We start from the raw sequence: 25232 nt of genomic DNA, 5'->3' as shown, positions 1-25232 counted from the left end.
GGCATAAAATATGGGATAATTCGCAGCACATATTCAAAATCAAGCTCACAATCCAGTGTTTCAGTAGAGTGGGTTCCGACTCAAACAACTGTACTCGTACACACACACACAAAAAAAAATGAACAAAATACATTGAGATTGGGAGAGGGAGAAGAAGCTTTACATGTTGTTACAAGATTGGGAGGAGCTGAAGGTTTCTACAGGTGCCCTAGCCTAGCAAGACGCCAGAAAGCAAATGTAACAGGGCTACAGGAGCAATTTGGTTACAAAATCAACATGGAAATCTACATGGTAGCAAGTGGTGACTAGAAATGCTGTTGGCGCATTCATCAGTTGTTCGTGATTTGGAACTCGGTGCCATCCTTCAGATGCCCCGTCGCAGTAGGACAAAGCCAGCAAAGAATGTTTGGACCCAGGATCTGTTACAGATTAGATGGACCAAAGATTCCGTCAAATGGAACGACAATGAGGAATAAAATTGAACAATGTAACTGATATAATCCTCAACACAAAACTTGAAACCAGCTGAAAATTCTTATGTTGGGTCATAAGGAGGAGTTTTGGATGTTCTTCATTATGTAATAGTACCATTTGAATGTTCTTCCGTATCCCAAGATCGAACCGGTGGCGATACTTCTGCCCACTCTTCTTTGCAAGCCACCTCGCTCTTACTGCCTCCCGGTACTGATGCAAAGGAGCAGAAAACTATAAAATGTGGTGCCAGGAAACTATGCAGTGGATGGATGTATGGAATTTTAAATAGTAGCTTACCTCTATGGTTGTCATGTTATGACACAAAAGATAGATGTGCCAGCATAGTAGAGAACCTATTGTCAAGCTTAAGAAGAACAACAGGACACCTGCCAAGATCTGCATTTTCAAGATACTCATTTAAATTAGACCATAGCCTGGTCCTCGTATAGAAGAAAGACGAAGAAACAAACCCCCAAATAAGCATACTACAAAGCTAAATAGACAATGACCACGGAGCATATTAGCTTAGGCACAGAATCATATTTGTAATGCCTTGCTAGACCAGTATAGAAAAACAATTTGTTCATTATTATAGCATGAGTTTGTACAAAGCTTAAAGACCTTGGATCGTTTCCATCCACAATGCAAGTTAATTCTCATTGAGTTGAATGACATGATGAACTGGTGACAACTTGAAAGAGTTGTAAAAGAGAAGGGTCCACTTTGTCATGCAATATACCACTAGGAAATAACTCTTCATCATCATTTCCCTCAGATCCTGGTAAGACAAAATATATTGACATGTTCAAGCAAAACCTCCAATACATTACTGGTGTCTGCTATAACCAAACTAATACTGTGGTAGTCTGGATAAGCAGAACTAGAAGTCAAACTAGAAACATCACATTTTTGTACGACTGTTGTGTATAGCAACCTGATAATGAACTGAATATTTATCAAGAAAGAGACTGCTGATGGCATAGTGAGAGCTCCTAGCTTAGAATAGTGGTCAGGGCACTCACATAGAGTATCTTCACATATAGAATATCGAAGTCATGCTCTTTCAGAAGTAGATCGCATAGAAATATCGCCTGCAAAATATTTGACACAGTTGTAAACATCGCCATTGAAGATGTACCAGCTTTGGTGCATTATAGTCACTTACAAATGAATACAGAGACCCGATAGTTGCATTTAGGATACAAATGATGAAGGCTTTGTAGTTTGCGTACCCTACACAGTTGTTGATCCAGACACAGTGATGATCCTGCCATCGACAACATTACCATGCCTTTTAATGATTGCAGAAGCATATGTCAAGAGATACACAGCATCAGCATCGACAAAGATGGTGCACACCTACCATTTTCAGAACACACCTTTTGCAGACCTTGCAGTGGTGGGTGCGAGGAGGCTTGAACATGCAACATTTATCACAATACCTTGATTTCAACCCCTGATGCAACCAAATAGATAATCATTGTGCACCAGCAAACAAATAGCACAAGTAGTGCAACAGACATAATTGGAAACTAGGAGTAGCAGCCAAAATTGCTTTAAGTATCATGGTGATCGGGCAGGTAGCACTGAATACATGATCAGCATGCAGAAACCAAGGAAATCGCACAACCAGACTAGGAGCAGCAGCTAAACTGCTGAATCCAAGGAGTAGTACTGTGGCATGAACAAATGAAGAGACAGACACATATGAATATCTGTTTATGCACAATGATTCTGATTTAGTTGCTTTCTGATAACGATCAAGCTTTCAAGGTGATTGGGATCGGGAAGCTAAACTGATTCCAGCTATACTAGTGCGAAAGAGGCATTTTTATGCCTATCTGCACTCGCAGGTGTTCCGTTTGAATAATAATCAGTTCACAGAGTTTGAGGTCGATAAGGAAGGAGGACAAGAGAGATCTGGGTCAGTTCTCCGACCTGTCCCTGCGCGGCTTCGGCGTCGGGGGCGAAGGCGGGTGGGACGGCGCCGGGGTCGGCACCCGCGGCGCAGACGAAGGCGAGGAAGCAAGCGGCGACGGCGAGCGAGACGGCGGCGACGTGGGCGGCGCCGGCAGGCGTGGCAAGGCCGACCCAGTGGTCGAGGAAGACGAACACCGTGGAGTAATACACGAACCCCATGACGGCCACCGTGCCGAGCACGGCCGGCGAGGCGACCGCTGTCGCCGGCGCGGGGCCGCCCCTCCTCCGCGCCATCCCCACCGGTGCCGGTGCGCTCGCCGCCTAGGATCTGGCTCTCGCTCTCGCTCTCCTCTCCTCTCCTCCGGAAGGGGAGCCTCTCTCACGTCCGAGGTCGCCCTGGGCCAGATGGGCTGTGGGCCTTTTCTGAGTTGATGATTGAGAACTGGACTGTGTCATTATGGGCCTCCAGACTGCATAGGGCTGGGCCTCGACCTCGAGTGTGTAGTAATTGGGCTTGTGGCCTTGGGTCTTGGCAATTTAGGAAAGACTCATTCTTACATCCCTTTATACTGTATTAATTATTGCTGTGGTCTGATTTGCCTTCTCGAAATAGAAAATCAAATCTTTTGACTCCTTCAACTACTAAAGTAGGTGATTTTCCTCCTTGGATGAATTCAAGGCAGTTTAATCTAATGCGTGGCGTCCTACATTGTACGCCGCGTCGTACGCGAAGGAGGTAAATCGGACTACTTTGATAGTTTAGTGGGTCAAATATATTTTACCAAAAAAGTTATAGAAAGAAATCTTCAAAGGCCTACGAAGGTTGTTTCTTTTGACAAAATGTAGAAATTTATAGGAAAATTATTTTAGCTCAGTAAAATATAAGAACCCAGTTTTAGATATTCTTTAAAAGATTCATGCATGCTCTATTATGTTGCATAGTTTTTATTCATATCTTATATGATCCCATTTTTGTGTTTATTTACTAAACAAGAATTATATATTTTATGAACTTGAGGAAAAAGAAGAGGAAAAGATAAATAATGTGCTAGCTTAGAATCTACGACAACGTGTCATCGGAAGGAGCATGATTAATCTAAGCCTATACCCCCTCTAGGTTGGTGAAAGAAGTCATTTTAGCCAGCGATATGGTCTTTAAAGTATAACTTTGACTTCTTATTTTTATAAAAATATTTATTAGAAAATGGTATTTGCATTATTTTTATTTATGAATGTACTTTTCAAGACAAATCTATTCTTATAGTTTTTACGTTTCCAAACCCAATAACTTTTAAATATATGGTTCACTCAATTCGTTCTCACTTAAAAATTCTTAGGAGCTCTCATACCTCTAAGGTTGTAAGTTTGCAACCCACTAATAAGATAATCTCCTATAGTTCCTAAAAAGTTAGTTGGTAAATTAATGAGTTTTCTAGGTGACTAATAAAGGTTGGGAGCATATTTATTAGGGTCCTCCAACGGTTTCTAAAATCTTGCTCCTAAATATAAAAGATACTTTTGCAATCTGAACTATTTTCAAATCACACCAATCCCTTTTATAATTATCTCTCTCTTATGTACTCCTTCCATATTGGCAATTAAAGTCATTTTAGGGGTTGCGAGTGCTTTCACAATTGAAGTCATTTTAGCTTTTTAACCACTTTGTGGACGCTAATAATGCCCTTTGGACTCTTTGTTTCATGTGCGCTCAAGCAAAATACAACGCCAGTGAGGTATCAAACCTTGAACCTATTGCCTCAGGCCTCGCCACACTAACCACTCCAGCTATGAGTCTTTGTTGCATCGTTGTACCCACAATCCTATTTAATAAAGGCAAATAGGAAAAATAACACAATAATCAATCATTTTTTGTATGCTAAATCGTGTCCAAACCGACCTGAATTACTAGTATCTGGGGGGAGTATTTACATTGGGAACTTTATCTTTCTTATTCCTCACCACGTCCTTACACCTTTAGATTGATCAACCAATAATAGATGCGGGTATATTTCCACACGGTTGGGTTGATTTTTCCAAGTGTGAGATTGAGGGTAGTGATAAGGAGTTGTCGTTGGAGAGCGCTTTTTTTAAACTTGCCAAAATAATTAAGATTAGAAGTGGGTTTTGAAAACTCTTGAAGATACTCTTAATTATTATCTTCTTGCTCATCTTCTCGATCCCTTCTTTTATTTCAGCATTGTACAAAAAGTCTGTTCGCTATGCGACACGGTTAGGTCACGTTATTCGCTGTTATACACTGGACTAGCAGTACGTACGTAGTAATGCAGCCAGCAGGAGGGCCGGGTGTCCTTAAAACACGTTTTAATCTGGACCAGACTAAAACTAGCTAGGAATTGCTTGCTTGCCTGGGAACGCACACATGCATATGCAGATGCAGCGTGTACGTGCAGTAGGTATAGCTAGTACGTTGTACTGGCTGTAGCAACTTTTGCATCCATCGGTTGCACTGTTCATTTCCGGTTGAGCAGTGACGAAGCAAGCAGCCAATGTTTTCACGAGACAGGCGTGACCACGTACTACGAATGATCGATCGAGAGTACGTACACCCCCAATCATCTATCTATACACACATGAATATCCATGTGATGTGATGCATGCATGCATGCGTGGTATAGTACATGGTACAGGTGGTACCTAGTACCACCTGTTCCCTAGGGAATACGCATGTACTACGTACTACATACTACGTGCGCGTGTCACACTGCCATTGCCATGCCCACCTACTACGGCACTGCAACTGACATGGTACCTCAGTACTGTTTATAATGTTGTCATGGTACGATATATAACCCAGATCCAGCTAATGTATAAGGCCTTCTTCAAGCCTTGTTTAGTTTTCAATTTTTTTAAGATTCCTCGTCTCGAATCTTTGACACATACATATATAACCGGTCCACTGGAGGGGGTTGGGTTGAGCCCATGGTTAAGGCAATCTATAGTGAGTGAAACCAATCAAAGTCGTTGGCTAGGCAATGAGGGGCTGGCTTCTAGCTAGGCAAGGAGGGGCGGTTAACGGTGCCCAATCGTTCGATCATAGCGATAGTGATGTCGTGCCGACTTGGAATTGCCATACCAAACAATGTGTGGGCCTTTTTTTTTGTTTATTAGGAAGTCCAGGAAATTATTGGAGGCAGATAAATTGAGGTTGTTATATATTTTTGTTAACTTTGCTGAAGTCATTGGTTTAGCAAATAAATTATACAAAGTTTTTGGAGATGCTCCAAGGGTTTCTTCAGATCACTTGAACTAGTTGTTAGTCCAACTAAAGTTTAGCCGACTTAAGTTCAAATATGTAAAGTTTAGTCCAATGTTACTTGGATACATGGACTATCGAGAGAGGCTAACAACTAGTTAGATGAGTGCTTATAATATGTTGATGTATCCCGCTATTATCTAATATATATATTTTTTATAAAAAAACTAGTTGGATGGGACCAGACTAAAACATAGTCCACCTGTTTAGATGGTATATGACTAAATTTAGCCACCTAAAATTTTGATAGTGATGTAAACATGCCCTAAACTCTGTGTCTCGTAAGATACTCTTTTGATGAACTATGCATGATTCATCGGATTAACTACTAGCTCCTCCATGGTAAAAAAAGGAAAAAAAAAACATCAAGTACGATTGCCTGCATTCCACACGATGGGAATCCGATCCATCCATGGACAAGGAGGGCAGGCTGAATAGGAGTGTACTACATGAGTTTGCGGAGACACACTGACAGGCGCTATAGTCCATCCATAGCCCCATCACGGTTCAGATCAAACGCGTCCTAAAATTACTGCTATCTGTACTGCTGCTCCCTCCGTTTCTAATAAAAGTACTGCTCCACTCAACGAAAACCCAGTAGTTTGCCATATAAAAAAAAATCCACGGCCGCTGAGGTTTTCACGCACGGATGTAACTGAGTACGTAATAAAGCGGAGAGGGAGTACTTCATAGTATGGCACTAGTTTTTAATAAAAAAAAATACTACTCCACTCAACTAAAACCCACTAGGCGCTTGTTAAGTTCCAATCTAAAAACTTTTCACTCCGTCCTATAAAATGTTTAGACACATATATAAAATATTAAATATATATTAAAGAATAACAGTTTTTATATATTTTACGAGACAATTTTTTTAAACCTATGATCAGACAGTAATTACTATAATTATATATATATACTATAACACCTAAAAACTTTTCAAGGTGTGAACTAAACATGCCTTAGTTTGTCATATAAAAAAACACTAGTCTGCTCTAGGAGTTATATGCTTTGTTTAGTTTTAATTTTTTTTGCGAAATGGACATTGTAGCACTTTCGTTTATATTTGATAAATACTGTTCAATCATAGATTAATTAGGCTCAAAAGATTTGTCTCGCAAATTATAGGTGAACTGTGTAATTAGTTTTATTTTTATCTATATTTAATGCTCCATGCATGCGTCTAGAGATTTGATGTGACGGAGAAGCTAAACAAGGCGTTAATGCGGGTGCGGCTTCCAAAAGTATGACTATGACGATAATTGTAAACAGTTCAAGCTCTACAAGTGGATGTAATTTGGAACAAATTTTTTTAGTCTAGGAATTGATTTATTCATGAAAAAGAGAAACAATGAGACTTTAGATTTTGTTTGGCAGGGCTTTTTCTCAGGTGGTCAGCGCTATTCTACACCCTAGGTGTAAAATATTATTCTACACCGCAAGCCAAATCTGAGTAGAAAAAATACTGAGCAGTACTGAAACGCGTTCAGTATCATCTAATACTACACTCAGGACCACGAAATACTGAACAATACTGAAACATGAATACTGAACGATACTGAATTTTGCTCAGTATAAAAGTTCGGTGTAGAATAGTATTCTACACCTAGAGTGTAGAATAGCACTTATATATATATATAGGGAATATATATATATATATATATATATATATATATATATATAGGGAATATATCTAGTGCAAACCACAACTTCCGTGAAAACCTGTGCAAACCATGGCAAAAAAGTCATCTAAATTTACCAAAAAAATCACACATATAAATGATATGATGATACACAACCTTGTAAAATATCTTATCCAAACTCGAATTCGTTTGTGAGATATAAAAATAACAAATTTCTAGCAAATCCTATGGACACCTTTCTGGCTTGAAATTTGTTATTTTTATATCTCACAAACAAAGTTGAGTTTGGACAAGATATTTTACAATGTTGTGTATCATCAAATCATCTACATGTGTGATTTTTTTGATGAATTTAGACAACTTTTTTGCTATGGTTTGCACAGGTTTTCATGGAGGTTGTGGTTTGCACTAGATATGTTCCCATATAGGGAATATATCTATATATGGTAAATTTTTCCTACTCCTAGGGAGTAGTTACTCCTCTCTCCTATCCGGCACACATACACCTGTGAAACCTCTTAACGGGCCACGAGTGGGTACTAACGGGTTTAGATTTATGCGGATGTATTTGAAGTTTTCCGTACGCAACAACAGATGCGGACGGCGTCCGTATACATGACAATTAAATATGTGAAATATGAATTAAATAATTATCAAAGGAGCAGGGTTTGCAATTTTTTCGGATCTGAATTGGAGTCGAGTTATTTATTTAGTCGGATCCATTTTATTTTCAACGCAGCCCGGGTGCCCGTCGAGATGGCGGCGCCGCTCTCATCTTCGCCGAAGGTGTGTCATGTGCATGTACGTATGTTGGTATATATGGATTCTCCTCCATAACACGTCGTACTTTCTTGTTTTGCTCTTAATATTCTATTCAATCTTGACATTAATTTCTGAACTGAACTCATATGGCTTTTTTATCCTGCGACAGTTGCGTTCAGCCGGCACTAGCTAGCGATGCCATCGACCGTCCTCATCTAGCTCACCCTCGCATGTACCCTTACCGGCGCTCTAGCGACTCGACGGGGCCGGAGCAGGCACAAAGGCGCAAGACATGGAGCAGCACGGAGGCAGGGCGCCGCCACCAGCCTGCTACTGCGCTGCATTACGCGAACCAGCTTAATTATAGTATGCATCGATCCGTGCATTAATACATCTATATACCCGCTAGTTTCTGCAACATGCCAATGATGATTTTCCTGCATCCCTTTGGTCGATCTATACCTACTAATTTCTCATTAATTTTCTTTATTTATGAACCATGTAGCAGATCGCATCTTGAGGAAGACATTTGTATTATTCAACTATGTCATCCGCCGGTCCATGGTTCATCCCTACGACGACCACAAAGCATTCGGTGTACCGGCGACCAAAAAGCAAGCTGAGAGACAAATACTAGTTCTAAAATAATATATTCGTAATAATGTATGAACTGATACTCCTGTTTAATAAAAGGTATCTACATATACATATACTTATTTGTGAAAAAAAGTATGTACATATGCAAGTATACTAAGCAAACTTCCGTGTATCTACATATACTCATCTATCAAAAAAAAGTATGTACATATACTAATTAAGCATACTTCTATGTATTTACATATACATATACTCATTTGTCGAAAAAGTATGTACATATACGAATGAGTATATTCTCATACTCTCTAAGTATATACATAAATACTTTTTTAAAACAAGTATTTAATTAATTTTCAAAATAATGTGTACGTACACATACTCCTTACTATAGCAGTACGGATGTACTCAAACTCAACAAGTATGGATCCATACTGGTTGTTTTCACATGGATGCATATACGGCAGGAAAAAATGTATACGTTTTCAAAGAAGCAAACAAATCGGCACCAGCCACAAAATCACGGACGTCAACATGCACATGCAAACGAGCTGCAAATCAGATTATCAGTGGAGCAGATATACTCTTAACGGGTTTGTTTGTGCACATAAATCCAATTAGATAGGTGGGAGTAACTACTCCCGGAAGTATAGAAAATGCACCCATATATATATATATATATATATATATATATATATATATATATATATATATATAAAGAGTGTTGTTTTCGGAGAGGACTGAGAGATGGTCTATGTGGTGGGCCATACCGGCACTCTTTTGAAAAGCCAGTGCGAGTGAGTGAGAGAACAATAAAGCTTCTTGGCTCGGATTGGCTAAGTAGTTTGAGGAGGGGAGGGCCGGCGACGTGGTGGTGGCAGCGAAAACGAGTGGTGGTGACTGGTGACGCGTGAGGGTTTGGGCTCTGCTGGGCCCGCCTGTATTGGGCTCAATGGGAGCGGGTACTAGGTTGTTGCCCACATCACAGGCACTCGGGCCCACCACCACGCCATCAACATCATCCTACTTGCCACAGTTTCTATCTTCTAGACTAAAAATTCCTCTCTTTTCTCTCAAAAAATATTTTTGGTTCAATTCCCATTGGTTTTCTTCATCATTTTCCTCTGTTGTTCTCTCCTGCTGCTTCAACTAAAAAAATGGCTTCCTCACTATAAGCTCGAGTATGTCATGGGTTCATAACAACTGCCTCTCTTACTATGGTGCATTTAGCTAGCCAACACTTCAGCTTTGCCGTGACTTCTTTTGTTTGAAAATGTGTTTGTTTCTCATATATTTGGCATGAGTACCAGGGTGCAATTATATTGTCTATGAGAAATGGTGTCCTAATTAGACTTCTCGTATCCATAGCCTTTGTCTCAAGTATTCGGCCGTGTCAGGGAACATAGTTCACATCGTTCGTCCTAGCAAGTGCTTCAGCACTCTTTGGTTTTATATTGGCAAAAGAAAAATAAAACTACCAAACATGATTGTGCTGAAAGAACACTCATAAATATGACCCGAGAGCCGCATTGCCTCATGTGCGCCAACAGTCCAGCTAGCGAAGCATTTCACTGTACTCCCTCCGTCTTAAAAAGAATGATGTTTTTTATTTTTCAGACATCATGTTTGACCGTTCATCTTATTTCTATAAATTATAAAATAAATAAATAAATATTAAGGTATACTTAATGATAAAATAAGTCATAACAAGGGCATACCACATTCTTTTAGTAGTAGGTTGCCATCTCGTCGACGATTGTAAGATGATGATATTCATATTGTGTATGACTAGATTTAGAATTTTAGTCCTTTTGATTAATCTACCATCGTACGCCATTATTTTATTAAAGCACTATTTAAAAATATTACTTTTATTATATTTATTATAATACACAGGAGATATATTATCCATGAGGAACATAATAACTTAGGTAGAGTTATCTCATTCCTAGGCTTCTCAAGTAATTAGCCATCTAGGAGACATAGTTGTTCACGTTGTCCTAACAAGAGCCACAACATTTTCTGTTTCTCTTTTGTCAAAAGAAAAGAAAACCACCTAACACGATTGTACTGAAAGGACGCCCATAAATATGACATGACAATCGCATTGGCTCACATGCACCAATAGTCCAGCTAGCAAAACATCTCACCGTAAGTTCTATCACACATAATTAAGCTCAGACATTATTTAAGTAGTAGGTTGCCATCTTGTGGGTAATTGCAGGATGATGATATCGTGAACCGCTAGATCTACAACTTTAGTCCTTTTGATTGATCTACTAAATATTGCCGGCCTATTATTAAGGGAATTCGAAAACTATTTCCTTTTATTATATTTATTATACAAAACACTATAGTACTTCAAATGAAACAAATGGTTTTCTTTAAAAAAACCCAAAAGACCTCCTCTCGGTCAATTTTTAACCACTCGTCAAACAGTGGACCCCATTATGGGTACAGAGACGAGAGACCGGATCGTAGCTAGAGGACAGTGAAGATATTGCAATGTATGCAATCATGCACCTGTGCAGGCTCAATCAGCAGTAGAGCTTCTCCTACTTCCCCTTTCCTCCTCCTCGTACTACTGTCCTTTGGCCAGTTTCCAAAAAATTTTATAAAAAGTTTTAGATTCTCAGTCACATCATATTTATGGTGCATGCATAAATCATTAAATAAATATAAAAATAATAACTAATTGTACAGTTTGTCTACCTAGTTAGTCTATATTTAGATAATATTTATCAAATACAAACGAAAGTGATACATTGTTCAATAAACAAATTAAAGCACGCACTACTGACCGGAGTATATATGGTTATATATTCCAGTGGTTGGCATCATGATTCATGACCCGTGATTTCTTTATTGTGGGGCTACACACTGATGTACTCTCTCCATCCAAAGAAATCTATGTTTTGGTTCTTTTAGACTCAATCAATTTTAAGATGAACCAGATTTTTTTTTAAAAAAAACAGTATCACCATTTGTATCTCCAACTGAGTTTAATATGAAAATTTAGTAAATGGTAATATTATTTCATATCATGGAATTAGTATCTTTTTCTATATATCTAGTCACATTTGAGATGGATTGACTCATCAAATGAGATGTACATCTTTTTTTAGACGGTGGATTAAAGCATAGCTAATAATACACTATGTATGAAATATTTCATCATTAATATATGAATGCTCTTTTTCACACACAAAGTACTATTAGCTGATAAACCATCACAGAAAGTATTGTTAGCTGATTTGTTGTGAGAGAAAAAACACTGCTAAATAACTGACAGACTAAGCTCAAATGAACAATGATGTTTTGTACCCTCCACTTTGGCATAAAGCTCACTTATATAGCCCTTGGGTCATTGATTAGGGGTTTGCAGCTTTTAAGGTTTTTTTTCCTCTCCTGCTACTAGTCACCGACTGTTGCTTTTGGTGCGACTAATCCTACGCACGCATGTGTGTCCTACTCTTGTTTGGAAATTGGAATCCTTTTGCCTAGCCACCTAGGAACATGCCCGCTTTCTTGCTTCCATTCGGCTAAAGCTGCTAACTGACAATGAGTACTACAAGCCCCTTTATTCCTTAGTATATATATGTCTTTGTCTAATCAAGTGACTACGCATATTTTTGCTTAGAAGAATCTCTGCATTTTAGGCCTTGTTTAGTTTCCAACAAAAACCAAAAACTTTTCAAAATTTTCTGTCGCATGAAATTTTACGGTACATGCATGTAATATTAAATATAGATGAAAATAAAAACTAATTGAACAGTTTGCCTATAAATCACGAGATGAATCTTTTAAGCCTAGTTACTCTATAATTGGACAATGTTTGTCAAATAAAAACAAAATGCTACAGTAGCGAAATCCAAAAAAATTTCGTAACTAAACAAGGCCTTAGAATGCAAAGCATCTTCTTTCAGGTGGCTAGTTATCCCCCTTTCTTTCCGATCCTCTTCACAAGGATAAGATCAACAGCATCATAGCTGAAATAATAAGCCAAACTATGGAATTATTGAACTGATGGAATTATAAATAATCTCATGCGTCCATGCAATCAAGTTCATGACCTAGCCACACACACACACACACACACACACACACACACACACACACACACACACACAAGGGCATATAGTATGTTTCTAGATTTTCATAGTTTTAGCTTATTTTTAGATGTTATATATGATGTATGGTACCATCAAACAAAAAGGATAGCGTGGATTATAATTTTTAGAAGAGACTCAAATAATGATGACAACATGCACCACAATCCACAATATTGGAAACCAAAATTTCCAGGCTACATGTAGGAAAGCATCACAGAAATGTTTACATGGTCAGCCAACAGGCGAATCCTTCTAGTGATAGATCGACAAAGAAAATGAAAATTTTCATATAACTTTATTTCCCTTTGTCCTGAAAAACAAAAAAAAGTATTCTTGAGAAAAATGCCGAAGGAAATGATATTTTTTCATTGGCCTAAGCAACCAGAACCAATCTATTTATTAGACGTAGGAAGTTCTAGAAGGCCAACTAATCTAATTAGACATAGGAGAGGTTCTAGAATGCCGACTCCCACATCCAAGTGATTAAGGATGCCGCTGCTTGACACCATGCATTCGTCACTATCAGTGATTCAGTGGGCATCCAAGCTCTCAACCGGTGATAACATCATCTACTGCATTGACGCGGACAACAGATGGCATGTACAAGCTCTCTGGCTACACACCTTCAACTAACTTCGCACTAAGTTCATGTTAGTAATCATGCTTAGGCTAAGTTAAGATCGTATCTATGCTAACCATATTTGAAAGAGACATCTCTATGTTAGAGGTTCAAAGGTGTGGATGTCATCAGTTAACTAAAACGACACTTAACTATATGTCACTGGACTAGAGAGAGAGAGTAATTCTTTAAGAGTGGTCTAGAGGTAGTTCTAGGGTAACATATAGCAGTAGGAGCCAGGTCTCCAGTCCAATGGTATATATAGAGGTACATAGTTAGCAAACATGCATGTGTTCTTAGGGGACCTTGATGAAAACCATATCTTGAGTGGAAACATGAAAATCAACTCAAAAATGTATGAAAAAACTAGGGACACATCCATAGTGCGTCCACATATGTACTCGATCATATGAAAAATTGGGATATAAAACTCAATCTAGAAAAATTCATCCAAAGATAACAGATTTTCTTGCATATGCTCTTTTGTCTTCCATTGTGTACGCACCTAAAATTTATTATTTTCGTATGAACTTTTCAAAAATGAGTTTGTATTCTAACTTTTACATGTGAGTACATACAGGGACAGAGCTAGGAAGTTATTTTTTCAAGTGTTAGAAGAAACCAACAGTGTTAAATTTTTGAAAATCATTTGAATTTTAGAAAAGTTAGCAAAAAATTCACGTTCATAGGGGGGCCTAGGCCCCCTGCCCGCCCCCCTCCCTTTGTCTCCGCTCCTGAGTACATATATCGATGCACTATGGATATGTCCATTTCTAGATTTTTTTTTTGAGTGATGAAAATACGTTTTTTTGAATTGGATGGCAGTGATGGCCATGGCAGAGCAGCGCGCGTCGAGCGGTCCAGCAACCACCGAACAAACAACTCAGACTGCTGCAGTTCAGCAGCATGCAACGCACCAATGCTGGATGCTGCATGTCTACTGCATGCCCATGGAAGTCCTTCCTTTTATTTTCTTCTATGAGATGCTCCACTATCTTTTTCTCCTTTTCCTTTTTTTTAACCGCATTCAACAAATGTTTCATGGCCGAATTATGGAAGACAAAGCAAATGGCTGTGAAAATATTCATAGGATAATCTATAACTCTTATAAAGCAAAACCCCACTAGCTATTTCTCTTAACATTCAAAGCGTCCACCTCAACAGTCCACTATCATTTGCCACTAGTAATTTCTCTTGAAATGCAAGGTGTTCACCTTAGTAGTCTACTACCATTTGCAATTAAGTTCACTAACACAAAAATTATAATATCCAACACATTATCCGCTATGATTACAATCTCCACGCTTATGCTAATAAATCTATACTTATATTATATCATATTCCTATATTATTAACAACACCATACATATAGATTCCTCGTTCATACCTGCGCCAACGTGTGAATAATCCTTCTAGTTAATAAAAAGGCAAAGGCAAAGTACCACTTCAGCCGTTGGAACCTTATCTTTGTATACAAGTAGATAGTGGGATATCGATCTTTATATCTCAAGCCTTGATTACTCTGATCCGGCAAATCTAGTACAAAAGACTAAAAGGTAGCGTCATCTGTTAAGAAAAAATATGCATTATGACAACGAACCGTCCAAGCTTTATTATAAACTAGCTAACATATATCCGCACATTACAACGGGACATACAATATTGTGTATATGGTCCTAAGACCCATATTTTATAATTAGCTAACTATAGGAATCGAATGCCCTAACATTTTGCATTTTATGGATAAAAAGAAATACAGGAACTTGCAAAATCGAACGTCTAGATGGAGCATAAAAAAACATAGGAATTCGACTAGAGAGTGTGACACAAAGAAAATTTTCCATGAGGTCTAACCTCTTGGTAGAATTCCTCCCAAGATCCTATAGGAAACGTCTATTTCACGTAGTTTGACAGAATTTGTAGCAACACGATCTTTTGTTATAAACAACTTTGTAGAAAATTTTTCTATAGAATTCTATAATTCCTCGATTTCCTTTTATTTTTTCCAAAGTGCCGTAGCCAATGAACTGGTAGTAGTTGATGCTACAGCCATCTCTGATCTTTGAGGAACTGGTGGTGTCGTGGTAGGACTGAAAACACATGCATACTGCGACACACACGCGCACATATCCTTGTCACACCATAGATCACATCGGTCGGGTGACAAGTGATATTTCCAATTTATTATGGTGGTGTGGACCTTAAAATAACTTTAGTAGTAGACATGGAGTGACCCGCCCGTGGCAGTCGCCCTGGCCTAGCTAGTCAGGCTCAGCCTGAGTTGGCTGCCCGGCCGGCCACCAGCCCAATACCGTACCGGGCCAGGACTGCACCTCTCCCGGTCGCAGTCCGGTTTTCCTGTACTATTGCACACTGGCATGCTTCGGCTCAGCCACAAGAGCATCGAACCACACTGCTAGCTAGCTAGTAGTTAGGGCCCATGCATGCATGGACCTGTCTTTCTTTTCTTTGTATTATATATTTTGGTTGCAACAAAAAACACTTCATTTTTATTTTGTTCCCAGTCATGCATAGTTATCACAACTAATTAACCTCAAGCAAGTGTGGATAGAAAATTTAGAACCACACTTTACCGCTGAAGAAAACCTTGTCTCACTTTTTTACTCTGCAATATATGGAGTCTAAAAGAATCTTGCCTAAGAGCATCTTTAAGAGTAGCCCATGTCCCTTTTCTATCCATGTTTTTTTAGAAAATAAACTCGTCTCCAAGAGTATCTCATATCCCTTTCCCATCTATGGGCAATTGGCAAATAGTCCGGCATCGTACATAAAAATGTGTGTAGCCTTTGTCGCACGCGTCGCTCTTCTAAAGGTGAAAGGGTATGGGAAAGAATATGAAGTAGGAAAGGATTCCTGGTGCAAATGTACTAAAGAGAATTTGAAAGTGGTTACGATAATTTAGAAATAGTTTTGGAGATGACCCTCTTTTTTCTTTACCCAATATCTTTTTAGAAGTTGCAAAACTACATGTTTTTGGAAGGAAAAATGGATACACTTGGAGATGCTCTCCCTAGACCTGTGTTCCTTTTCTTTGTAATTGTACTAATGGAACTATGTATACATTTTGGTTGCAACAAAAACATATATAATCACTCAACTACATGCTATCGATGCATTTGAAACAATGGGGTTATGTTAAAATTAATGGGCATGCGGCATGCTCTACTAATTATATGGTTTGCCATTGTAGCATACATCATAACCCAAAAACTCCGACCCACACAGGTATCAAACGTGAAATAGGAGCAGAAAAGGATCATTTTCTATTATTATTGTGCGGCCAGGATACAAATTATATATAGACCACTAACATGAGAATCATGAGAAGTAGCTAGTGTGCACAGTTGACGTGCCCTTGTGGCATTGGCTATCAAAATATATACTCCTCTTGAAATATAAGTGTTCAAAATTTATCGTAAAATATAAAGGATGATTTTAGCTGAACTAACTAACTCAGTTTAAAAAGAGAACACTCACATATATACCTACTATTAATTTCTATTACTAACTCAAATAAATATGATAAACAAGAGAAGGGTGTATACGTCATTTGGATTATACTATATAATGTCCTATAATTTCTAGGACCTAGGACGTCTTGTGTTCCTGGCCGGAGAGAGTACATAAAGAATGGACGCTACCTGCTAGTTTATGGATCTGCCCCAACGTAGAGATGGCAATATGATATTGGTGCTGGTGCTTCGTTTCAAAAGAAAAAAAAATATTCGCTTCAAAAATATATGCTGTTATTGTTTTGAGGAAATTAAAGTTGTTCAAGAGCATCATTAAGGTTAACACTGTGATAGATGCATGTGGGGCAGGGGGTGGCCCGGTGCACCCTGTGGAAAACAACCTAGTGCGCCGGCCACCGCCAGTCCCACACGAAAGCATGCACGGGGCCACACACATGTCAGCAATCTGACGCTAGCTTACACTGGTCTCGCCTCTACCAGCAACTTTTTTTCCTTTTCTTTGTTTAGTTTTCCTTGTTAATTGCTTAGAGAGAGAGAGAGAGAGAGAGAGAGTCAGAGATGGCAATATAATTCCCATCAGCAACTGCTTATAGCTAGCTCCATCCTCACTTAAACTTTATCATTACTCTCTCTCTCTCTCTCTCTCTCTCTCTCTCTCTCTCTCTCTTCTCCACTAGTCCGTCCGGTCCTTTATTTCACCTCACTCATCTTCTCAGTTCATTCCATGGAGAGCTTCGTTCCTATCATCATCAAAAGATCATCCTAGCTACTAGCTACCTGCTAGGTTTTATTTGCTTGAGCTGCTGCTGCTGCTTATTATTCATTCCCCGGCCGGCCGGCCTTATATATACTTAGCTATAGCTATCTTGCTTGCCCAGATCGATCCATATATGTAGCCAATTAGCTAGAGCTAGCTAGCGCCCTCAGCTCAAGTCAGCTCACTCCCCTCTTGAGCTGAGGTACGGTGTCCATCACAATCTTCTCTAGATCGATACAGGTGAGGTAGCTAGATAGATCAACAACAATCCTCTCGACATCCCCTTGTTCTTGTTCAATTCGGCGGCGGCGGCGGTGGCGGCGGCGATACTGAGGTCGAAAGGCAGATAGATAGATAGATAGATAGATAGATGGTGTGTAGGTTCTTGTTTCTTCGATTGATTTTCTTCCCAGCATATCTATTTCTCTCCATTCCCCTCCCTTGTTTTTGATATATATAGAGGTAGTAGTATATGCACATCTCTCTCAACCTCATCTATATCATGCATATATATCCATGCTTGCACCTAGCTGTTTAATTTGATGCATGCATGGTGCTCTAGTCCTCTTCTTCATTCATTTATATTTTTTTTTTGAAAGAACCGGCCGGTATAGTTAAGAACAACGAGTTATATATAAAATTACATGCATCAGTTCAGCTCCTCTTCCTGTATTCGTAGTCGTCGTCTCGGTACCCTCCTCTCTTTCCTCTTGCTGATGCATACACGGGGTTCAGATAGTAGCTATTATTAGATGCAAATTACCCTCCTCTCTTTTCTCTTGCTGATGCATATACACGGGGTTCAGATAGTAGCTATTATTAGATGCAAAATATATGGATCACCTTAGCTTCGTCTTGCCGGATCTCATTGGAGATCGAAGCCGCATGCAGAAGCTAGCTGCCATATATGGATTGTATTGTATATGAATGAAGCAACAAGCAGGAAAGCAAGCAAGCAAGCAAACAGTGGGTGCTTGCAGGTGCAGCACCATCAAGATTCACATGGTCCAACTCATGCATCTTCAGTGATGCTCATGTGATGGCTCGCAGTTGCTATATATGCATATGTGATGAGATGAGAATCTTGATGATGCTGCATCAGCAGACACTCACTCATCACCCGGCCCCCAATGCAAGAGTGAGAGACGAATGAATCAGTTAGCTGGTACAACTGAATACTATATACTTCTCCTTTTTTTTACCATCATTTTATCTTTGCTAACTTGTGTTTTCATTGCTATGAAATACTGAAATCTCAATGCAAGGGCTGGCCTGCAGGCTACCTGCATCTGCATGCAGCAGATAGCAGCCTATGGCCCATGATATATATGTGAAAGGAATAATATGATGGATATACTAGCAGGTGTACCAGCAGCAAAAGAGCAAGAAGGGAATGAAGAGCATATGTGAACATGAATGAAGAAGAGCATATAAGAACATGATGATACAGAGCAGCAGCATCCATCTCATATCATTGCAAACATGAGCAGTGGTAGTTCATGATGAAGGAAGGAACCAGAACCACCAGTGCTAGATGAATGGATCGAAGATAGATAGATAGATGCAGATCGATGGAGGCAGCAGGCCGGGGCCGCCGGGTACCTACGTAGTACATTGCTATTATTGTGCCCAAGGAAGGGGACCAAAATATATAATGACAATATGACATTGCACACGACACCAGAGCTGGTGAGCTGCATGCTGGCTGGGGCAGCAGAGCCTGTGGTGATGGTACAATCCAACGTACTGCTGTCGTCCCAAGTTGAAAGGTAAAAAAATTTCAGGGAACTTTACTCTTGCTGCCTTTCTTCAGGCTGCAAAACTGCAGGCCTACTGTGAGTCTGTAGTGTGCTTGTTCTCTTGCTTTAGTGGTGTAGATCTTCTATTTGCTAGTTTCAGTTCACATTACATCTATGAACTATGATCCATATGCATATCTATAAAGCCTGCAAATTAGATTGCCACAGAGACCCACAGTGTGTGATGGTCCACCCACTAGGCCACTACCTTATGCATGCCTTATTATATATATAGGCAAACAAATAATACAATGTGAAGGCCTTATATTATTTGGGTGTTTCGAGTGGGTGGATTCTAAGTGTGGTTTATGTTGAACTTTGTTTTCTTTTAGATGATGGAATGAACGAACTTATTCTGCCTCTACATCCACAAGATATGATGTATGGCCGTCCATTATTATTGTTACAAAGTTTCAGCATCTCCTAGCTAAGCCCACTGTTTTTTTCTTGGGCGAAAGAAGCTAGACCACAGTTCTAAAATACAGCATTACAGCACACACTTCACACACACACACACACACACACACACACACACACACACACACACACACACACACACACTATGACGCTTTAAACTAGGAACTGCATGCGAACAGACTATGATGCTTTTTTATTTTTTGATAACTACGAAGTGTGATGATGAAATAAAGAACTGCAATGGAACTCAGCATGAATTAATCAACCCTGCATGTAGCATTTCAGGGAACAGTAGTATCTGCAGTCTTCAAGTTAAGAGAGCTACAGCTATGGCCTTTAAGTTGTACATACTGTCAGGGCATTTACATGAATTCAGTTTGCAGCTAGCTAGTTCCAAACATACATTATGCATGCTTCATGGGTGCTTCAGAGAAGAAGCCCGCAGTGCTATTAGGTAGTCTAGTGCTGCATAGATATAAACTGTGGAGCTTGTTTTCACCGCGCGCGACAAATGGAGAACTGAATCGATTCAGTGCCGGCCAGTACTGTCTAAAAACCTGTCTGCCATTGTTTGTGCAAACATGAGTAGGTACATGCTGCATGCCTGCAAACCTGTAACAACATGGTCTCATTGGCCGGCAAGCCATATACTTGCATTATATTGGTAGCTACTTCTTTCATTCATCATATCACATATGGAACTGAAGCTGGTGACCAGGTACGTACGTACTGAAGCTGGCCGCTGATGGAGTTGTCTCTCTGATGAAAACTTTATTGTTCTTCAGGTTACATGACGTCTAGCTCTCGCCCACATATATGTAAATGTTATTTATGCACATTTACTTATCATCTGCCCACTGCCCCAAGCATATATACATGGAGAGAGTAGCTGTTAATAATAGTTAGCAGCTACTCTCTCCATCCATTTATGGGAGTCATTTTAGGGTCAAGGAGAAATTAATTCGACTTGAAAGGAGTTGCATGCAAAATTAGCAGATGAGGATCCAAACAAAGCGTGCAACTAACATTTACTCCTGTTCAGCCGGTGGCGAGGTGCTAACATGTGTTAATGGTTTATCTGCACATCCAGCCAACTTCTAGAAATAAACTTTAAAAAAGCAAAAAAAAAAACGTTAAGCCAAGCTTGTTATCAGCTTGCCATAACCGTACCGCTGGTACGACGTGCCACTGCCCCTCGACCTCCATTGCGGCGTTATAAACTTTTCGACCACATATGAAAGAATCTCTAGCTGTGTGTGTGGGTGGGTGTGGGGGGGGGGTTCATGAGCCCAACTTTTCGGCCACCTATAGAAGAATTTCTAGACGACTAGAGGATGGTAAATAGTTAAATTAAAGATTAGAGGAGGGTAAATAGTTAGATTAAAATTTTCATGAAAGCACAACACTTAGATAAATTAGACAATAAGATGGTCCTAATAAACACTGTGTCTAACTATCAAACAAGTCAAAGCAAAGCAAGTCCTACACACCTCTAGTAGTAAAGGTAACAACAAGCAAGACAACTAGAACAACAAGTAAAGGCTAACTCAAGCACTAAGCCTATTGTACAGAGGTAAACAACAATTACCACTACAATAAACAACTACATCGCTAGTTGGTTGGGTATTGAATATTGAATATTATTCTGTACCCGAGGCGATCCCTGCTTGTAGACCTCAATTTTTTACAATTTAGCCTTTTTTAAGAAAATTCACATTTAGACCCTCGACAATAAAATTTCATCTTTGGATCTAGAGGGTTGACGCCGTGGAGTAAGCCTGGGCATTCGGGTTAAGCGATTTTTTCGGGTCGGGTAATTCTAAATTCGGGTAATGAAAATTGTTACCCGATATTAGTTCCGAAAAAACACTACCCGCAATTTCGGGTACCCGCTAATTCGGGTTCGGGTATTCCCGATTTACCCGAATTTTCAAAAAACAACACACTATACAAAATTTCAATAGCAATTTATATATAATTTCAGCAGCAATTTGTATAGAATTTTAATAGCATTTTGTAGAGAATAATATGTTACTATCACTTGTTCAAACAAAGAGAATTATGTTCTAATAAATTGATAAGTTCTAATATTTAACTATCAACATATGATAAATACAAAGATATAGACAAATATTCGGGTAATTCGGGTACCGGGGGATATTACCCGAATTACCCAAACTAATTTTGGGTAATCAAAATCGCTATCCGAATTTAGATCGGGTACCTCGGGTTCGGGTAATTGTTCGGATCCGGGTAATTCGGGTACGGGTAATGGGTATCGGGTAATTTGCCCAGGCCTACCGTGGAGAAGGCGTCGAGGTTTCACGTCTTGACGCCGTGGATCACGGCGTCGAGCTCCCTGGCACAGCACTGCGTGGCTCTTCACGTGGCAAATAGGTTGACGTCGTAGATCATGACGTTGAGCCTTGATTTACAAACCACTAGGCACCCTTCCCTAACCGTGGCCACATTTCACTCTCTTCTTCTCTCTCGGCTGTTCCTCTCAAAAACCCGACAAACAAACTTGGATTCACTATTTCGACCATCAAAAGTTGATCCATAGATCTTGAAGAGGCAGGTATACTCTTTCACATTTTAGTTTTTGACACATTGATTTGACCTATATTACGTGTGTTTTGTAGACTTAGATATACCATTACTAGATTTTTTAAGGGATTATTAATACTTATATTATGCAATCGTAGGATGTCACGTCGTGAAAAAGGTAGCAAACCAAGATAACCTTTCCATATGTTTTGATAATTTTCATTCATTATTGTTTATCAATTGGTAAACTCTAGTTTTAGGTTCAAACATTAATTACATTGATTTATTAGAATGGAAATGTTTGAACTGTAGCTATGGTCGGACGACCAGAAGTCCGTACACCCCAAAGCCTCTTCCTAGTGCTGTCCATTGCCTATGTGCTTTTATGGTGATCCTTGCAAGGTAGACATTTCTGAAGACGAGGAAACCTATCGGCAGAGGTATTGAATGTGTTCCAATTTTACCTGGGAGCCTACACCGCAACAACGCCGCAGTAACTTTATTGTGAGATAACTTTTCTATTGTGCACTTAGTATTTTGTGTCCTATGAAGCATGATTTAATTTTTTAATAACTAATATTTTTGTTGCAGACCCCTCCACCATTGTGTGATTTTAAGCAGTGAATTGACACTGAGATTAAGGAATCAACAAATCTAGTTATGCCATAGGGCTCCTCATCATCATCCTCAATATTAAAATCCAAACTGTTAGATGCTATAAAAGTTGCGTCAACATTAATTGATAGAGGCATAGGAGGACAACCATTATTACTTGGATGGTCACCTATAACAAAACTATATATATGGATACAATTGAGACAACGGAATCGAACGAAGGAATGATAACGAAATGAAAAGTGTAACTACACCACTTACATGGAATTTTCTGGGTCATAGGAGTCTCTAGGCTGCCAGCACCAACACCACTGACACATATCCCAACCTCATTGGGGTCGGACTGAGCATTAGGAACGACAACCACATCTTCCACACCCACCTCGTGACTGGGTAACGGGGGAGCAGAGGGTGCCGGACTGTCCGGGTGGTTGGCAATTAGGAGGAGAATACACTAGAGGGGCTGGCTCCTTGGACAACTTGCGCACAACCAAATCCAAACATTAAAACTCATTCTTCATGACAGTTTTAACATATTTTTCCCATTGAACCTCTGATACAATTGGTACCAACCGTCTAAAAATTGTCCCTGACTGGCCATGGTGAAGTACCCTCTCAACTAATATTTCATCTTCATTTGAATTACATTTAAGCTCATCACGAGCACTACCCATCAATTCAGAAAACAATGGCCGCTCATCAAACATCAAAGACACCCTTTGCATTCCAACAAAACAAACATTGCCAAACTGATCTTCCTCCACACTTCCTCCATGATATAGAGTTACTACGTTGTCCATCTAATTGATATGCACAACACCCAAGTTACTAGGGATATAACTAATATAAGTAAAACACCTAACTATCTATCTAGCTAAGTAAGTATGTATCTTACTATATGACTAAAATTACTAACTAGATTTATCTAACTAAATTTTACAAATATTACATAAACTATTCTAAATTACATAATGGATATACTATTTTCATACAAGTATTACCAAAAGTAATACTAATTAAAAAAATTGCTACATGGATTATCTCAAAAATTATAAAACTTACAAAACTAACTATATTATCTAAACAATTACAACTACAAAATGAAAAAAAACCATACCTGTGCAGTTACTGTTGGCCAAGGGCACACAACTACGGAGGCGCCACCTAGTCCACCATTGTCGGCTTGTGTAGGGAACGGGGAGCCGCTAGTCCACGAGCGGGGACCAGCGGCCTACCAGACGGAGGCGCGGGTGAGCAGGGCGCGGCCGGCGCGGATGGTGGCGCCAATGACCACAGCGCGGCACGGGTGGTGTTGAGGATGGCGAGGGAGGTGGCTATGGCGGGCTCCTGCGCAGCTCTAGCGGGCTCCGGTGGGCTCCGGCGGTGGCTCAGGCGGCGGTTACGGCGGCCATGGGGAGGAGCAGTGAAGGAAAGAGGCGGCGCTGTCACTGAACAGGGCCGCGGGGGAAAGGATTTTGTTTTCTTACCTCGACACCGTGATCTGCGGCGTCGAGCTCGACGTTGTAATCCGTGGTGAGCAGCCACACAATCGACACGCTGGGTTCGGCCACGGAGCTCGACGCTGTGGATCACGGCGTCGAGACGTATAACCTCGACGCCGTGTTTTACGACGTCAACTCCTTGGGTCCAAAGATAGAATTTTGTCGAGCAGGAGTCTAAATATGAACTTTCTTAAAAAAAAGGGCTAAATTTTCAAAAATTAGGCTTGTAGACCATATGCGCTCAGCCGCAAGAAGCAATGTGCCTATTTCTGGCTGCTTTTGTGTGTGTTTCTGGCTATTTTTTCTCTCATGCTTCCGTGCCTATTTTTTGCTGAATTTTTTTGTGTTTCTGGCTATTTTTTCCTTTGGTGCCTGTTGCCCACTCACGATTGACACATAAGATTCAATCAGTGGACACGTGGCTGTCATCTAAGCACCGGATGCAGGGTTCGAGCGTCCGGTGGCTCACCTGCTGCGCGTGTGGGGCACTCGAGTTCTGTCTAGTAAAAGAGTCAATGGCTCTATTTTTTTGAGGGGTTTATAAGTAGTGGCTGGCCGGCCTTGGGGGGTTAACCTTTGCACTTTTCAATACTTGAGGCATAATTTGAGCTAGAGAACACTCCCTCCACTCATCTCCTTGCTTGATTGCTAATCCTAGTGAGATTCAAGTGCATTGCTTAGTTAAATTGCATCTAGTGGCACT

General features: G+C 39.8%; 1 protein-coding gene and 2 long non-coding RNA genes across 4 annotated transcripts; 1 reads left to right on the top strand and 2 right to left on the bottom strand.

Annotated features, from left to right (window-relative positions):
- LOC8055316 (probable protein S-acyltransferase 15) lies at window positions 12-2766 on the bottom strand. Of its 2 annotated transcripts, XM_002453003.2 has the most exons (7): window positions 2413-2766; window positions 1838-1930; window positions 1640-1741; window positions 1497-1565; window positions 772-870; window positions 589-684; window positions 12-419 (listed from the first exon to the last, which is right to left on the bottom strand). In XM_002453003.2, the coding sequence occupies exons 1-7, from the start codon at window positions 2686-2688 to the stop codon at window positions 330-332; spliced, it is 825 nt and encodes a 274-aa protein (XP_002453048.1). In that variant the 5' UTR covers window positions 2689-2766; the 3' UTR covers window positions 12-329. The 2 variants fall into 2 exon arrangements, with proteins under 2 accessions (XP_002453048.1, XP_021314865.1); XM_021459190.1 differs by lacking the exons at window positions 12-419; window positions 589-684; window positions 772-870 and adding an exon at window positions 877-1252.
- On the top strand, window positions 17543-20716 carry LOC110434536. Its single transcript, XR_002452044.1, has 2 exons — window positions 17543-18814; window positions 18915-20716. It is a non-coding gene; the product is annotated as an uncharacterized LOC110434536 (long non-coding RNA).
- On the bottom strand, window positions 23164-25192 carry LOC110435028. The gene is made up of 2 exons (XR_002452682.1): window positions 24145-25192; window positions 23164-23827 (listed from the first exon to the last, which is right to left on the bottom strand). It is a non-coding gene; the product is annotated as an uncharacterized LOC110435028 (long non-coding RNA).

Source organism: Sorghum bicolor, chromosome 4 (genome assembly GCF_000003195.3).
Source record: "Sorghum bicolor cultivar BTx623 chromosome 4, Sorghum_bicolor_NCBIv3, whole genome shotgun sequence".
NCBI lineage: Eukaryota > Viridiplantae > Streptophyta > Magnoliopsida > Poales > Poaceae > Sorghum > Sorghum bicolor.
The sequence above is the reverse complement of the archived record's forward strand: the minus strand, read 5'-3'. Positions and strand labels throughout refer to the sequence as shown.